At 48.2% G+C, this 18,396-nt stretch overlaps 1 protein-coding gene across 3 annotated transcripts in view; it reads left to right on the top strand.

Moving 5' to 3' along the window:
* LOC115183904 (ephrin type-A receptor 6) overlaps positions 1 to 18,396 on the top strand; it is a 32,842-nt gene that overhangs the window by 90 nt on the left and 14,356 nt on the right. For 2 of the 3 annotated variants that reach the window (XM_029744878.1, XM_029744876.1), the window contains exons 1-7: positions 1 to 127; positions 3,851 to 4,007; positions 4,896 to 5,004; positions 12,903 to 13,090; positions 17,140 to 17,325; positions 17,518 to 17,579; positions 17,849 to 18,058. The exon at positions 1 to 127 is cut by the window's left edge and continues 90 nt beyond it. In XM_029744878.1, coding sequence (XP_029600738.1) covers positions 1 to 127; positions 3,851 to 4,007; positions 4,896 to 5,004; positions 12,903 to 13,090; positions 17,140 to 17,325; positions 17,518 to 17,579; positions 17,849 to 18,058 — 1,039 coding nt within the window. The remainder of the gene's footprint in view (positions 128 to 3,850; positions 4,008 to 4,895; positions 5,005 to 12,902; positions 13,091 to 17,139; positions 17,326 to 17,517; positions 17,580 to 17,848; positions 18,059 to 18,396) is intronic. The other variant, XM_029744877.1, reaches the window with a different exon arrangement.

Raw genomic sequence — 18,396 nt, 5'->3', positions numbered from 1 at the left:
AGGTCCTTCTCTGGTTGGCGTGGTGAGGAAAGACTGGGCGTCTGACAACAGTATCGCCCTCTCCTGGACGGAGGTAGAACAGCAGCCTAACGACATACTGGACTACGAGATCAAGTACTACGCTAAGGTACAGTCCTATAGACCACATTTATGTAACACTTTAGTTGTATAGAGCAATGCAAAGGTTGTCGGTTCATTTCCCACACGGCTCACATACTAAAATGTATACAGTCGTGGCCAAAAGTTTTGAGAGTGACACAAATATTAATTTTCACAAAGTCTGCTGCCTCAGTTTGTATGATGGCAATGTGCATATACTCCAGAATGTTATGAAGAGTGATCAGATGAATTGAAATTAATTGCAAAGTCCCTCTTTGCCATGCAAATGAACTGAATCCCCAAAAAAACATTTCCACAGCATTTCAGCCCTGGCACAAAAGGACCAGCTGACATCATGTCAGTGATTCTCTCGTTAACAGAGGTGTGAGTGTTGACGAGGACAAGGCTGGAGATCACTCTGTCATGCTGATAGAGTTGGAATAACAGACTGGAAGCTTCAAAAGGAGGGTGGTGCTTGGAATCATTGTTCTTCCTCTGTCAACCATGGTAACCTGCAAGGAAACACGTGCCGTCATCATTGCTTTGCACAAAAAGGGCTTCACAGGCAAGGATATTGCTGCGAGATTGCACCTAAATCAACCATTTATAGGATCATCAAGAACTTCAAGGAGAGCGGTTCAATTGTTGTGAAGAAGGCTCCAGGGCGCCCAAGAAAGTCCAGCAAGCGCCAGGACCGTCTCCTAAAGTTGATTCAGCTGCGGGATCGAGACAGCTGCGGGATCGGGACAATTTTGCCTAAGAACACAGCCATGAATAAAGAATGGTACCAACACATCCTCCGAGAGCAACTTCTCCCAACCATCCAGGAACAGTTTGGTGACGAACAATGCCTTTTCCAGCATGATGGAGCACTTTGCCATAAGGCAAAAGTGATAACTAAGTCGCTCGGGGAACAAAACATCGATATTTTGGGTCCATGGCCAGGAAACTCCCCAGACCTTAATCCCATTGAGAACTTGTGGTCAATCCTCAAGAGGCGGGTGGACAAACAAAAACCCACAAATTCTGACAAACTCCAAGCATTAATTATGCAAGAATGGGCTGCCATCAGTCAGGATGTGGCCCAGAAGTTAATTGACAGCATGCCAGGGCGGATTGCAGAGGTCTTGAAAAAGAAGGGTCAACCCTGCAAATATTGACTCTTTGCAACAACTTCATGTAATTGTCAATAAAAGCCTTTGACACTTATGAAATGCTTGTAATTATACTTCAGTATTCCATAGTAACATCTGACAAAAATATCTAAAGACACTGAAGCAGCAAACTTTGTGGAAATTAATATTTGTGTCATTCTCAAAAACTTTTGTCCACGACTGTAGACTCACTGTCACAGTTGTCGTAAGAAGCGGACCAAGGTGCAGCGGGAATGTGTGTGTGCGTCTTCTTTATTAATATAAAAGAAGGGAAAAAAACCCAAACAAAACACGTATAACAACGCAACGAACGCCACTAACAGACCTGTAAGGCGAACATACACTAAACAGGCGACCACTACCCACGAATCCCAATACAAAAACACCCCTCCACCTAAATACATAGCCCGAACCACATAAACCAAACACCCCTATACATAGGGCCTTCAATCAGAGGCAACTAGGAACAGCCGCCTCCAATTGAAGGTCCATTAAAACCCTAAACATAGAACTAAAAGGACTAGACTAGTACATAGAAATAATTAACATAGAACATAAACCAACAAACCCCGGAAACACATAAACCAAACGCCCCTCTACCTAAATACATAGTCCGAACCACATAAAACAAACACCCCTCTACCTAAATACATAGCCCGAACCACATAAACCAAACACCCCTCTACCTAAATACATAGCCCGAACCACATAAACCAAACATCCCTCTACCTAAATACATAGCCCGAACCACATAAACCAAACACCCCTCTACCTAAATACATAGCCCGAACCACATAAAACAAACACCCCTCTACCTAAATACATAGCCCGAACCACATAAACCAAACACCCCTCTACCTAAATACATAGCCCGAACCACATAAACAAAACACCCCTCTACCTAAATACATAGCCCGAACCACATAAACCAAACACCCCTCTACCTAAATACATAGCCCGAACCACATAAACCAAACACCCCTCTACCTAAATACATAGCCCGAACCACATAAACCAAACACCCCTCTACCTAAATACATAGCCCGAACCACATAAACCAAACACCCCTCTACCTAAATACATAGCCCGAACCACATAAAACAAACACCCCTCTACCTAAATACATAGCCCGAACCACATAAAACAACCACCCCTCTACCTAAATACATAGCCCGAACCACATAAAACAACCACCCCTCTACCTAAATACATAGCCCGAACCACATAAACCAAACACCCCTCTACCTAAATACATAGCCCGAACCACATAAAACAAACACCCCTCTACCTAAATACATAGCCCGAACCACATAAACCAAACACCCCTCTACCTAAATACATAGCCCGAACCACATAAACAAAACACCCCTCTACCTAAATACATAGCCCGAACCACATAAACCAAACACCCCTCTACCTAAATACATAGCCCGAACCACATAAACCAAACACCCCTCTACCTAAATACATAGCCCGAACCACATAAACCAAACACCCCTCTACCTAAATACATAGCCCGAACCACATAAACCAAACACCCCTCTACCTAAATACATAGCCCGAACCACATAAAACAAACACCCCTCTACCTAAATACATAGCCCGAACCACATAAACAACCACCCCTCTACCTAAATACATAGCCCGAACCACATAAAACAAACACCCTTCTACCTAAATACATAGCCCGAACCACATAAACAAACACCCCTCTACCTAAATACATAGCCCGAACCACATAAACCAAACACCCCTCTACCTAAATACATAGCCCGAACCACATAAAACAAACACCCCTCTACCTAAATCCATAGCCCGAACCACATAAAACAAACACCCCTCTACCTAAATACATAGCCAGCCCGAACCACATAAAACAAACACCCCTCTACCTAAATACATAGCCCGAACCACATAAAACAAACACCCCTCTACCTAAATACATAGCCCGAACCACATAAACCAAACACCCCTCTACCTAAATACATAGCCCGAACCACATAAAACAAACACCCCTCTACCTAAATACATAGCCCGAACCACATAAAACAAACACCCCTCTACCTATATACATAGCCCGAACCACATAAAACAGACACCCCTCTACCTAAATACATAGCCCGAACCACATAAACCAAACTCCCCTCTACCTAAATACATAGCCCGAACCACATAAACCAAACACCCCTCTACCTAAATACATATCCCGAACCACATAAACCAAACGCCCCTCTACCTAAATACATAGCCCGAACCACATAAACCAAACACCCCTCTACCTAAATACATAGCCCGAACCACATAAAACAAACACCCCTCTACCTAAATACATAGCCCGAACCACATAAAACAAACACCCCTCTACCTAAATACATAGCCCGAACCACATAAACCAAACACCCCTCTACCTAAATACATAGCCCGAACCACATAAACCAAACACCCCTTACACTGGTCAGGACGTGACACTCACTGTATGTAAATCACATTGGATTGAAAGGGTCTGTTAACCAGCGCTCCTGGAAGTGGCTTCTGCATGGTTTGTTTTTGCTCCCACCCTGTTGTAAGTGAAGTCATTGTGGGCGTGTCGTCGGCAGGAACAGGAACAGTCGGGTTACTCATCGACCCGTACCAAGGCCCTCAGCGTCGTCGTGACCGGTCTCAAGCCCTCCACCGTGTACGTGTTCCACGTGCGCGCTCGCACCGCCGCGGGCTTCACCGCTTACAGCAACAAGTTGGACTTCTCCACCGGGGGTGAGGACACGCGCGCGTGTGTCTCAGTGTGTGTGTGTCTGTGTGTGTGTGTGTGTCAGTGTGTGTGTCTGTGTGTGTGTGTCTCAGTGTGTGTGTCTCAGTGTGTGTGTTTCAGTGTGTGTGTCTCAGTGTGTGTGTCTGTGTGTGTGTGTCTCAGTGTGTGTCTGTGTGTGTGTGTTTCAGTGTGTGTGTGTCTCAGTGTGTGTGTGTCTCAGTTTGTGTGTTCTCAGTGTGTGTGTTCTCAGTGTGTGTGTCTCAGTGTGTGTGTCTCAGTGTGTGTGTTTCAGTGTTTGTGTGTGTCTCAGTGTGTGTGTGTCTCAGTGTGTGTGTGTCTCAGTGTGTGTGTCTCAGTGTGTGTGTCTCAGTGTGTGTGTTTCAGTGTGTGTGTGTGTCTCAGTGTGTGTGTGTCTCAGTGTGTGTGTGTCTGTGTGTGTGTGTCTCAGTGTGTGTGTGTCTCAGTGTGTGTGTGTCTCAGTGTGTGTGTGTGTGTTTCAGTGTGTGTGTGTGTGTCTCAGTGTGTGTGTGTGTCTCAGTGTGTGTGTGTGTTTCAGTGTGTGTGTGTGTCTCAGTGTGTGTGTGTCTCAGTGTGTGTGTGTCTCAGTGTGTGTGTCTCAGTGTGTGTGTGTTGTCAGTGTGTGTGTCTCAGTGTGTGTGTGTCTCAGTGTGTGTGTGTTTCAGTGTGTGTGTGTGTGTCTCATTGTGTGTGTGTCTCAGTGTGTGTGTGTCTCAGTGTGTGTGTGTGTCTCAATGTGTGTGTGTCTCAGTGTGTGTGTGTCTCAATGTGTGTGTGTCTCAGTGTGTGTGTGTGTCTCAGTGTGTGTGTGTCTCAGTGTGTGTGTGTGTCTCAGTGTGTGTGTGTCTCAGTGTGTGTGTTCTGTCTCATAACAGACTCGGGCGTGGCAGCTGACCAGGGGCAGGTGCTAGTGGTTGTCACGGCAGCCGTGGGCGGGTTCTCCCTGCTCGTCATCCTCACCCTCTTCTTCCTCATCACCGGACGGTAAGGGACACCCCGCGCCGAGCCGACGTCTCTATTCCCTCTGTAGTGCACTACTTTTGACCAGATCCCTGTGGGGAAGTGTTCCCTTGACAACATAGTGTTCCCTTGACAACATAGTGTTCCCTTGACAACATACTTCTGAAGTAAAACTTGTGTCCCTCTTTCTCAATTCAATTCAATTCAATTCAAATTCAATTCAATTCAATTCAAATTCAATTCAATTCAATTTCAATTCAAATCAATTCAATTCAATTTCAATTCAATTCAAATTCAAATTCAATTCAAATTCAATTCAATTCAATTCAATTTCAATTTCAATTCAATTCAATTTCAATTCAATTAAAATTCAATTCAATTTCAATTCAAATTCAATTCAATTTCAATTCAATTTCAATTCAATTTCAATTCAATTCAAATTCAATTCAATTTCAATTCAATTAAAATTCAATTCAATTTCAATTTCAATTCAATTTCAAATCAATTCAAATTCAATTCAATTCAATTCAAATTCCATTCAATTCAATTCAAATTCAATTCAATTCAATTCAAATTCAATTCAAGGGGCTTTATTGTCATGGGGAAACATATGTTTACATTGCCTAAGCAAGTGAGGTAGATAATAAACAAAAGTGAAATAAACAGTAAACATTACACATACAGAAGTTTCAAAATAATAAAGACATTACAAATGTAATATTCTGTTTATATACAGTGTTGTAATGATGTGCAAATAGTTAAAGTACAAAAGGGAAAATAAATAAGCATAAATATAGGTTGTATTTACAATGGTGTTTGTTCTTCACTGGTTGACCTTTTCTTGTGGCAACAGGTCACACATCTTGCTGCTGTGATGTCACACTGTGGTATTTCACCCAGTAGATATGGGAGTTTATCGAAATTGGATTTGTTTTCAAAGTCTTTGTGGATCTGTGGAATCTGAGGGAAATATGTGTCTCTAATATGGTCATACATTTGGACAGCAGGTTAGGAAGTGCAGCTCAGTTTCCACCTCATTTTGTGGGGCAGTGTTGCACATAGCCTGTCTTCTCTTGAGAACCAGGTCTGCCTACAGCGACCTTTCTCAATAGCAAGGCTATGCTCACTGAGTCTGTACATATTCAAAGCTTTCCTTAAGTTTGGGTCAGTCACAGTGGTCAGGTATTCTGCCACTGTGTTCTCTCTGTTTAGGGCCAAATAGCATTCTAGTTTGCTCTGTTTTTTTTGTTAATTCTTTCCAATGTGTCAACTAATTATCTTTTTGTTTTCTCATGATTTGGTTGGTGTCTAATTGTGTTGCTGTCCTGGGGCTCTGTGGGGTCTGTTTGTGTCTCTCTCCTCTCTCTCTCCTCTCTCTCTCTCTCCCCCACCACTTCTCTCTCTCTCCCCCACCACTCCTCCCTCCCCCTCTCTCTCCTCTCTCTCTCTCCTCTCTCTCTCCTCTCTCTCTTTCTCCTCTCTCTCTCTCTCCCCCACCACTCCTCTCCCTGCCCCTCCCCTCCCTCCCCCTCTCTCTCCTCTCTCTCTCCTCTCTCCTCCCTCTCCTCTCTCTCTCTCTCTCCTCTCTCTCCTCTCTTTCTCCTCTCTCTCTCTCTCCCCCCCACCACTCCTCTCCCTGTCCCTCCCTCCCCCTCTCTCTCCTCCCTCCCCCTCTCTCTCCTCCCTCCCCCTCTCTCTCCTCTCTCTCCCCCTCTCTCTCCCTGTCCCTCCCCCTCCCTCCCCCTCTCTCTCCTCTCTCTCTCCTCTCTCCTCCCTCTCCTCTCTCTCCTCTCTCCCCCTCTCCTCTCATTATCTCTGAGTGTGATTCAGTTCAAATCGGTTCAACCAGGCAGGTTTTAATGGACACCCCCCCCCACATCCGCCAAGCTGTCCTTCTCATTTTCCCATTGGCTGGGCCACTTTTATGCCTAATTACCCAGCTTGCATTCCTGCTGCTGGCTGTCTGGTTGTCTCCTCTCATTGGTTACTCCCCGATCTATCTGTAGCTAATACTGACAGACAGAGAGTGTATGGACACTGACAGGAGGTTCAGATTGGGACTGGGCTACTACAGAGGATGAGAACCTCTGCCTGGCGTGTAGTCAGACAGGAACCTCTACCTGGCGTGTAGTCAGACAGGAACCTCTACCTGGCGTGTAGTCAGACAGGAACCTCTCTCTACCTGATGTGTAGTCAGACAGGAACCTCTCTCTACCTGATGTGTAGTCAGACAGGAACCTCTCTCTACCTGATGTGTAGTCAGACAGGAACCTCTACCTGGCGTGTAGTCAGACTCTGAACCTCTCTCTATCTGACGTGTAGTCAGACAGGAACCTCTACCTGGCGTGTAGTCAGACAGGACCTCTCTCTACCTGACGTGTAGTCAGACAGGAACCTCTCTACCTGACGTGTAGTCAGACAGGAACCTCTACCTGGCGTGTAGTCAGACAGGAACCTCTCTCTACCTGATGTGTAGTCAGATAGGAACCTCTCTCTACCTGGCGTGTAGTCAGACAGGAACCTCTACCTGACGTGTAGTCAGACAGGAACCTCTACCTGACGTGTAGTCAGACAGGAAGCTCTACCTGGCGTGTAGTCAGACAGGATCTCTCTCTCTACCTGGCGTGTAGTCAGACAGGAACCTCTCTCTACCTGACGTGTAGTCAGACAGGAACCTCTACCTGGCGTGTAGTCAGACAGGAAGCTCTACCTGGCGTGTAGTCAGACAGGAAGCTCTACCTGGCGTGTAGTCAGACAGGAACCTCTACCTGGCGTGTAGTCAGACAAGAACCTCTCTCTACCTGACGTGTAGTCAGACAGGAACCTCTACCTGATGTGTAGTCAGACAGGAACCTCTACCTGGCGTGTAGTCAGACAGGAACCTCTCTTTACCTGACGTGTAGTCAGACAGGAACCTCTACCTGGCGTGTAGTCAGACAAGAACCTCTACCTGACGTGTAGTCAGACAGGAACCTCTACCTGACGTGTAGTCAGACAGGAACCTCTACCTGACATGTAGTCAGACAGGAACCTCTACCTGACGTGTAGTCAGACAGGAACCTCTACCTGACGTGTAGTCAGACAGGGACCTCTCTCTACCTGACGTGTAGTCAGACAGGACTCTCTACCTGACGTGTAGTCAGACAGGAACCTCTCTCTACCTGACGTGTAGTCAGACAGGAACCTCTCTCTACCTGACGTGTAGTCAGACAGGAACCTCTACCTGATGTGTAGTCAGACAGGAACCTCTACCTGGCGTGTAGTCAGACAGGAACCTCTACCTGACGTGTAGTCAGACAGGATCCTCTACCTGATGTGTAGTCAGGCAGGAACCTCTACCTAACGTATAGTCAGGCAGGATCCTCTACCTGGCGTGTAGTCAGACAGGATCCTCTACCTTGCATGTAGTCAGACAGGAACCTCTCTACCTGGCGTGTAGTCAGACAGGAACCCCTCTCTACCTGACGTGTAGTCAGACAGGAACCTCTACCTGGCGTGTAGTCAGATAGGAACCTCTACCTGGCGTGTAGTCAGACAGGAACCTCTATCTGACGTGTAGTCAGACAGGAACCTCTACCTGGCGTGTAGTCAGATAGGAACCTCTACCTGGCGTGTAGTCAGACAGGAACCTCTATCTGACGTGTAGTCAGACAGGAACCTCTACCTGGCGTGTAGTCAGATAGGAACCTCTACCTGACGTGTAGTCAGACAGGAACCTCTACCTGATGTGGAGTCAGACAGGAACCTCTACCTGGCGTGTAGTCAGACAGGAACCTCTACCTGACGTGTAGTCAGACAGGAACCTCTACCTGACGTGTAGTCAGACAGAAACCTCTCTCTACCTGACGTGTAGTCAGACAGGAATCTCTATCTACCTGACGTGTAGTCAGACAGGAACCTCTCTCTACCTGGCTTGTAGTCAGACAGGAACCTCTACCTGGCGTGTAGTCAGACAGGAACCTCTACCTGGCGTGTAGTCAGACAGGAAGCTCTACCTGGCGTGTAGTCAGACAGGAACCTCTCTCTACCTGGCGTGAAGTCAGACAGGAACCTCTCTCTACCTGACGTGTAGTCAGACAGGAACCTCTACCTGGCGTGTAGTCAGACAGGAAGCTCTACCTGGCGTGTAGTCAGACAGGAAGCTCTACCTGGCGTGTAGTCAGACAGGAACCTCTACCTGGCGTGTAGTCAGACAGGAACCTCTACCTGGCGTGTAGTCAGACAGGAAGCTCTACCTGGCGTGTAGTCAGACAGGAACCTCTCTCTACCTGACGTGTAGTCAGACAGGAACCTCTACCTGGCGTGTAGTCAGACAGGAAGCTCTACCTGGCGTGTAGTCAGACAGGAAGCTCTACCTGGCGTGTAGTCAGACAGGAACCTCTACCTGGCGTGTAGTCAGACAAGAACCTCTCTCTACCTGACGTGTAGTCAGACAGGAACCTCTACCTGATGTGTAGTCAGACAGGAACCTCTACCTGGCGTGTAGTCAGACAGGAACCTCTCTCTACCTGACGTGTAGTCAGACAGGAACCTCTACCTGGCGTGTAGTCAGACAAGAACCTCTACCTGACATGTAGTCAGACAGGAACCTCTACCTGACGTGTAGTCAGACAGGAACCTCTACCTGACATGTAGTCAGACAGGACCTCTCTCTACCTGGCATGTAGTCAGACAGGAACCTCTCTCTACCTGGCGTGTAGTCAGACAGGAACCTCTACCTGGCTTGTAGTCAGACAGGAACCTCTCTCTACCTGACGTGTAGTCAGACAGGAACCTCTCTCTACCTGGCGTGTAGTCAGACAGGAACCTCTACCTGGCGTGTAGTCAGACAGGAACCTCTACCTGACTTGTAGTCAGACAGGAACCTCTGACTGACGTGTAGTCAGACAGGAACCTCTACCTGACGTGTAGTCAGACAGGAACCTCTACCTGACGTGTAGTCAGACAGGAACCTCTACCTGACGTGTAGTCAGACAGGAACCTCTACCTGACGTGTAGTCAGACAGGAACCTCTACCTGGCGTGTAGTCAGACAGGAAGCTCTACCTGGCGTGTAGTCAGACAGGAACCTCTCTCTACCTGACGTGTAGTCAGACAGGAACCTCTACCTGGCGTGTAGTCAGACAGGAAGCTCTACCTGGCGTGTAGTCAGACAGGAACCTCTACCTGGCGTGTAGTCAGACAAGAACCTCTCTCTACCTGACGTGTAGTCAGACAGGAACCTCTACCTGATGTGTAGTCAGACAGGAACCTCTACCTGGCGTGTAGTCAGACAGGAACCTCTCTCTACCTGACGTGTAGTCAGACAGGAACCTCTACCTGGCGTGTAGTCAGACAAGAACCTCTACCTGACAGGTAGTCAGACAGGAACCTCTACCTGACGTGTAGTCAGACAGGAACCTCTACCTGACATGTAGTCAGACAGGGACCTCTACCTGATGTGTAGTCAGACAGGAACCTCTACCTGACGTGTAGTCAGACAGGGACCTCTCTCTACCTGACGTGTAGTCAGACAGGACCCTCTACCTGACGTGTAGTCAGACAGGAACCTCTCTCTACCTGACGTGTAGTCAGACAGGAACCTCTCTCTACCTGACGTGTAGTCAGACAGGAACCTCTCTCTACCTGACGTGTAGTCAGACAGGAACCTCTCTCTACCTGACGTGTAGTCAGACAGGAACCTCTCTCTACCTGACGTGTAGTCAGACAGGAACCTCTACCTGACGTGTAGTCAGACAGGAACCTCTACCTGGCGTGTAGTCAGACAGGAACCTCTACCTGACGTGTAGTCAGACAGGATCCTCTACCTGATTTGTAGTAAGGCAGGAACCTCTACCTAACGTAAAATCAGACAGGATCCTCTACCTGGCGTGTAGTCAGACAGGATCCTCTACCTTGCGTGTAGTCAGACAGGAACCTCTCTACCTGGCGTGTAGTCAGACAGGAACCCCTCTCTACCTGACGTGTAGTCAGACAGGAACCTCTACCTGATGTGTAGTCAGACAGGAACCTCTACCTGGCGTGTAGTCAGACAGGAACCTCTACCTGGCGTGTAGTCAGACAGGAACCTCTACCTGACGTGTAGTCAGACAGGAACCTCTACCTGGCGTATAGTCAGACAGGAACCTCTATCTGACGTGTAGTCAGACAGGAACCTCTACCTGGCGTGTAGTCAGACAGGAACCTCTACCTGGCGTGTAGTCAGATAGGAACCTCTACCTGGCGTGTAGTCAGACAGGAACCTCTACCTGGCGTGTAGTCAGACAGGAACCTCTACCTGACGTGTAGTCAGACAGGAACCTCTACCTGATGTGGAGTCAGACAGGAACCTCTACCTGGCATGTAGTCAGACAGGAACCTCTACCTGACGTGTAGTCAGACAGGAACCTCTACCTGACGTGTAGTCAGACAGAAACCTCTCTCTACCTGACGTGTAGTCAGACAGGAACCTCTATCTACCTGACGTGTAGTCAGACAGGAACCTCTCTCTACCTGACGTGTAGTCAGACAGGAACCTCTACCTGACGTGTAGTCAGACAGGAACCTCTACCTGACGTGTCGTCAGACAGGAACCTCTGCCTAACGTGTAGTCAGACAGGAACCTCTTTCTACCTGGCGTGTAGTCAGACAGGAACCTCTACCTAATGTGTAGTCAGACAGGAACCTCTACCTAATGTGTAGTCAGACAGGAACCTCTACCTAACGTGTAGTCAGACAGGAACCTCTACCTGACGTGTAGTCAGACAGGGACCTCTCTCTACCTGGCGTGTAGTCAGACAGGAACCTCTGCCTAACGTGTAGTCAGACAGGAACCTCTTTCTACCTGGCGTGTAGTCAGACAGAAACCTCTACCTAACGTGTAGTCAGACAGGAACCTCTTTCTACCTGGCGTGTAGTCAGACAGAAACCTCTACCTGGCGTGTAGTCAGACAGGAACCTCTACCTAACGTGTAGTCAGACAGGAACCTCTTTCTACCTGGCGTGTAGTCAGACATAAACCTCTACCTGATGTGTAGTCAGAGAGGATCCTCTACCTGGCGTGTAGTCAGACAGAAACCTCTACCTGATGTGTAGTCAGACAGAAACCTCTACCTGACGTGTAGTCAGACAGAAACCTCTACCTGACGTGTAGTCAGACAGGAACCTCTACCTGACATGTGTCTATAATGTAGTCAGACAGGAAGGTCCCCTCTTCCTGACGTGTCTGTAATGTAGCCAGACAGGAAGCTCTACCTGACGTCGTCCACTGTGTCTGTAATGTAGCCAGACAGGAAGCTCTTCCTGCCGTGTGTCTGTAATGTAGCCAGACAGGAAGCTCTTCCTGCCGTGTGTCTGTAATGTAGCCAGACAGGAAGCTCTTCCTGCCGTGTGTCTGTAATGTAGCCAGACAGGAAGCTCTTCCTGACGTCGTCCACTGTGTCTGTAATGTAGCCAGACAGGAAGCTCTTCCTGCCGTGTGTGTGTAATGTAGCCAGACAGGAAGCTCTTCCTGCCGTGTGTCTGTAATGTAGCCAGACAGGAAGCTCTTCCTGACGTGTGTCTGTAATGTAGCCAGACAGGAAGCTCTACCTGACGTCGTCCACTGCGTCTGTAATGTAGCCAGACAGGAAGCTCTACCTGACATCGTCCACTGTGTCTGTAATGTAGCCAGACAGGAAGCTCTTCCTGCCGTGTGTCTGTAATGTAGTCAGACAGGAAGCTCTTCTGATGTCGTCCACTGTGTCTGTAATGTAGCCAGACAGGAAGCTCTTCCTGCCATGTGTCTGTAATGTAGCCAGACAGGAAGCTCTTCCTGACGTCGTCCACCGTGTCTGTAATGTAGCCAGACAGGAAGCTCTACCTGATGTCGTCCACTGTGTCTGTAATGTAGCCAGACAGGAAGCTCTTCCTGACGTCGTCCACTGTGTCTCTCTCCTGGTCCAGGTGTCAGAGTTTCATCAAGGCTAAGAGGAAGTCAGACGATAAGAGGAGGGATCGCTTTCAGAACGTGCTTCCTGTCCCTGGTATCAAGACGTATGTGGATCCGGACGAAGACCCAACACAGGCTGTCCACCAGTTCACCACGGAGATAGATCCTTCTAGAATACGCATCGAGAGGGTGATAGGAGCAGGTACTGAGACGCACGCACGCGCACACACACACACACACACACAGAGACACACACACGCACGCACGCACATGCAAGCAAGCACACACACACACACACACACACACACACACACACACACACACACACACACACACACACACACAGAGACACACACACGCATGCACATGCAAGCAAGCACACACACACACACACACACACACACACAGAGACACACACACACACACGCACGCACGCACACGCAAACGCACACACGCAAGCAAGCACACACCCACACACACAGACACACACACACACACACATGCAAGCAAGCACACACCCACACATAGAGACACACACACACACACACACACACACACACAGAGACACACACACGCACGCACATGCAAGCAAGCACACACACACACACACACACACACACACACAGAGACACACACACACACACACACACACAGAGACACACACGCACGCACATGCACGCACGCACACGCACACGCAAACGCACACACGCAAGCACACACCCACACACACAGACACACACACACACACACACATGCAAGCAAGCACACACCCACACACAAAGACACACACACACATGCACACTGTAGTTATATAGGATGGTGTGTATAGACAGTAGTTATATAGGATGGTGTGTATAGACAGTAGTTATATAGGATGGTGTGTATAGACAGTAGTTATATAGGATGGTGTGTATAGACAGTAGTTATATAGGATGGTGTGTATAGACAGTAGTTATATAGGATGGTGTGTATAGACAGTAGTTATATAGGATGGTGTATATAGACAGTAGTTATATAGGATGGTGTGTATAGACAGTATAGACAGTAGTTATATAGGATGGTGTGTATAGACAGTAGTTATAAGGATGGTGTGTATAGACAGTAGTTATATAGGATGGTGTGTATGGACAGTGGTTATATAGGATGGTGTGTATAGACAGTATAGACAGTAGTTATATAGGATGGTGTGTATAGACAGTAGTTATATAGGATGGTGTGTATAGACAGTAGTTATACAGGATGGTGTGTATAGACAGTAGTTATATAAGATGGTGTGTATGGACAGTAGTTATATAGGATGGTGTATATAGACAGTAGTTATATAGGATGGTGTGTATAGACAGTAGTTATATAGGAGGGTTTCCCCCCCAGCAGTGGAATGTCATTGAGGGTTTCCCCCAGCAGTAGAATGTTATTGAGGGTTTCCCCCCCAGCAGTGGAATGTTATTGAGGGTTTCCCCCAGCAGTGGAATGTTATTGAGGGTTTCCCCCAGCAGTGGAATGTTATTGAGGGTTTCCCCCAGCAGTGGAATGTTATTGAGGGTTTCCCCCAGCAGTGAGGGTTTCCCTCAGCAGTGAGGGTTTCCCCCAGCAGTGAGGGTTTCCCCCAGCAGTGGAATGTCATTGAGGGTTTCCCCCAGCAGTGGAATGTTATTGAGGGTTTCCCCCAGCAGTAGAATGTTATTGAGGGTTTCCCCCAGCAGTGGAATGTTATTGAGGGTTTCCCCCCAGCAGTGGAATGTTATTGAGGGTTTCCCCCAGCAGTGGAATGTTATTGAGGGTTTCCCCCAGCAGTGGAATGTTATTGAGGGTTTCCCCCCAGCAGTGAGGGTTTCCCTCAGCAGTGAGGGTTTCCCCCAGCAGTGAGGGTTTCCCCCAGCAGTGGAATGTTATTGAGGGTTTCCCCCAGCAGTAGAATGTTATTGAGGGTTTCCCCCAGCAGTGGAATGTTATTGAGGGTTTCCCCCAGCAGTGGAATGTTATTGAGGGTTTCCCCCAGCAGTGGAATGTTATTGAGGGTTTCCCCCAGCAGTGGAATGTTAGTGAGGGTTTCCCCCAGCAGTGGAATGTTATTGAGGGTTTCCCCCAGCAGTGGAATGTTATTGAGGGTTTCCCCCAGCAGTGGAATGTTATTGAGGGTTTCCCCCAGCAGTGGAATGTTAGTGAGGGTTTCCCCCAGCAGTGGAATGTTATTGAGGGTTTCCCCCCAGCAGTGGAATGTTAGTGAGGGTTTCCCCCAGCAGTGAGGGTTACCCCCCAGCAGTGGAATGTTAGTGAGGGTTTCCCCCAGCAGTGAGGGTTTCCCTCAGCAGTGGAATGTTATTGAGGGTTTCCCCCCAGCAGTGAGGGTTCCCCCGCGCAGTGAGGGTTTCCCCCAGCAGTGAGGGTTTCCCCCAGCAGTGAGGGTTCCACCCAGCAGTGAGGGTTTCCCTCAGCAGTGATGGTTCCCCCCAGCAGTGAGGGTTTTTCCCTGCAGTGGAACGTCATTGAGGGTTTCCCCCCAGTCCCTATCCTGGTGTTTTCAGTAACGTGACTGCCATCTGCTGGACACTGTGTCTACGTGTAGCTGGTCATCACTGTAGCTGGTCATCACTGTAGCTGGTCATCACTGTAGCTGGTCATCACTGTAGCTAGTCATCACTGTAGCTAGTCATCACTGTGTCTACGTGTAGCTAGTCATCACTGTAGCTAGTCATCACTGTAGCTAGTCATCACTGTAGCTGGTCATCACTGTAGCTAGTCATCACAGTAGCTGGTCATCACTGTAGCTGGTCATCACTGTAGCTAGTCATCACTGTAGCTGGTCATCACTGTAGCTGGTCATCACTGTAGCTAGTCATCACTGTAGCTGGTCATCACTGTAGCTGGTCATCACTGTAGCTAGTCATCACTGTAGCTGGTCATCACTGTAGCTGGTCATCACTGTAGCTAGTCATCACAGTGTCTATGTGTAGCTGGTCATCACTGTAGCTAGTCATCACTGTAGCTAGTCATCACTGTGTCTATGTGTAGCTGGTCATCACTGTAGCTAGTCATCACTGTAGCTGGTCATCACTGTAGCTGGTCATCACTGTAGCTAGTCATCACTGTGTCTATGTGTAGCTGGTCATCACTGTGTCTACGTGTAGCTGGTCATCACTGTAGCTAGTCATCACTGTAGCTGGTCATCACTGTAGCTAGTCATCACTGTAGCTAGTCATCACTGTGTTTATGTGTAGCTGGTCATCACTGTAGCTAGTCATCACTGTGTCTATGTGTAGCTGGTCATCACTGTAGCTGGTCATCACTGTGTCTATGTGTAGCTGGTCATCACTGTGTCTACGTGTAGCTGGTCATCACTGTAGCTAGTCATCACTGTAGCTGGTCATCACTGTAGCTAGTCATCACTGTAGCTGGTCATCACTGTAGCTGGTCATCACTGTAGCTAGTCATCACTGTAGCTGGTCATCACTGTAGCTGGTCATCACTGTAGCTAGTCATCACTGTAGCTAGTCATCACTGTGTCTACGTGTAGCTGGTCATCACTGTGTCTATGTGTAGCTAGTCATCACTGTAGCTAGTCATCACTGTAGCTGGTCATCACTGTAGCTGGTCATCACTGTAGCTAGTCATCACTGTAGCTGGTCATCACTGTAGCTGGTCATCACTGTAGCTGGTCATCACTGTAGCTAGTCATCACTGTAGCTAGTCATCACTGTGTCTATGTGTAGCTGGTCATCACTGTAGCTAGTCATCACTGTGTCTATGTGTAGCTGGTCATCACTGTGTCTACGTGTAGCTGGTCATCACTGTAGCTAGTCATCACTGTAGCTGGTCATCACTGTAGCTAGTCATCACTGTAGCTGGTCATCACTGTAGCTGGTCATCACTGTAGCTAGTCATCACTGTAGCTGGTCATCACTGTAGCTAGTCATCACTGTAGCTAGTCATCACTGTGTCTACGTGTAGCTGGTCATCACTGTGTCTATGTGTAGCTAGTCATCACTGTAGCTAGTCATCACTGTAGCTGGTCATCACTGTAGCTGGTCATCACTGTAGCTGGTCATCACTGTAGCTAGTCATCACTGTAGCTGGTCATCACTGTAGCTGGTCATCACAGTAGCTGGTCATCACTGTAGCTAGTCATCACTGTAGCTGGTCATCACTGGCTTCCAACACAGGTGAATGAGAGGCATTAGGAAATGTGTGTGTGTGTCTGTGTCTGTGTGTGTGTGCGTGCGTGCGTGCGTGCGTGTACCTGTCCTCTTCCAGGTGAGCTTGGGGAGGTGTGCAGCGGGCGTCTGCGTACCCCAGGTGAGAAGGACATCCCAGTAGCCATTAAGACCCTGAAGGGGGGCTACGCGGAGCGCCAGAGAAGAGACTTCCTCAGAGAGGCCTCCATCATGGGTCAGTTTGACCACCCCAACATCGTACGGCTGGAAGGAGTGGTCACCAAGAGTAAGGGAATCCTCCTGTATGGATCAGCGTAGCAGCGTAGTCTAGAACATGGGACAAATAACAAGCAGCATTAAAGTCAACTGTAGTGTGGGTCCAGCACTGAGCCTTGTGGAACACTGTAATTAACGGTTTTTCAGAGGTGGTTTCAGACGGGTTATTAAGTAATGATTGTGTGTTTTTCTTTTCCACCAGGCACACCTGTGATGATCGTGGTGGAATACATGGAGAACGGATCCCTGGACTCTTTTCTGAGGGTGAGAGTGACTCCTATATAAACGGATTACTCTATGTTATGTAGGAAGTTTGACCTCTCTCTCTCTCTCTCTCTCTGTCTCTCTCTCTGTCTCTCTCTCTCTCTCTCTCTCTCTCTCTCTCTCTCTGTCTCTCTCTCTCTGTCTCTCTCTCTCTCTCTCTCTCTGTCTCTCTCTCTCTCTCCCTCTCCAGCTGCATGTTACTCTATGTCATGTATGAAGTTCGTCCTCTCTCTCCCTCCCTCCCTCCCTCCCTCCCTCCCTCCCTCTAGCACCATGATGGCCACTTCACAGTGGTCCAGCTGGTGGGGATGCTGCATGGCGTGGCGTCAGGGATGACCTACCTGTCTGACATGGGCTACGTGCACCGTGACCTGTCTGCACGCAACGTCCTGGTGGATGAGGGTCTGGTGTGTAAGGTGTCTGACTTCAGCCCGTCCAGAGTCCTAGAGGACCACCCTGAGCCTGCATTTAACACCATGGTAAGGAGTGTGTGTGTGTGTGTGTGTGTGTGTGTGTGTGTGTGTGTGTGTGTGTGTGTGTGTGTGTGTGTGTGTGTGTGTGTGTGTGTGTGTGTGTGTGTGTGTGTGTGTGTGTGTGTAAGGTGTTTAACTTCAGTCCATAGGGTCCTGGTTAATAGAAGTGTACTATATCGGTGTTTAACTTCAGTCCATAGGGTCCTGGTTAATAGAAGTGTCCTATATAGGTGTTTAACTTCAGTCCATAGGGTCCTGGTTAATAGAAGTGTCCTATATAGGTGTTTAACTTCAGTCCATAGGGTCCTGGTTAATAGAAGTGTCCTATATAGGTGTTTAACTTC

Source organism: Salmo trutta, unplaced genomic scaffold (genome assembly GCF_901001165.1).
Source record: "Salmo trutta unplaced genomic scaffold, fSalTru1.1, whole genome shotgun sequence".
In the NCBI taxonomy this organism is placed as follows: Eukaryota; Metazoa; Chordata; class Actinopteri; order Salmoniformes; family Salmonidae; genus Salmo; species Salmo trutta.
This window is presented reverse-complemented; position numbering and strand designations above follow the sequence as displayed.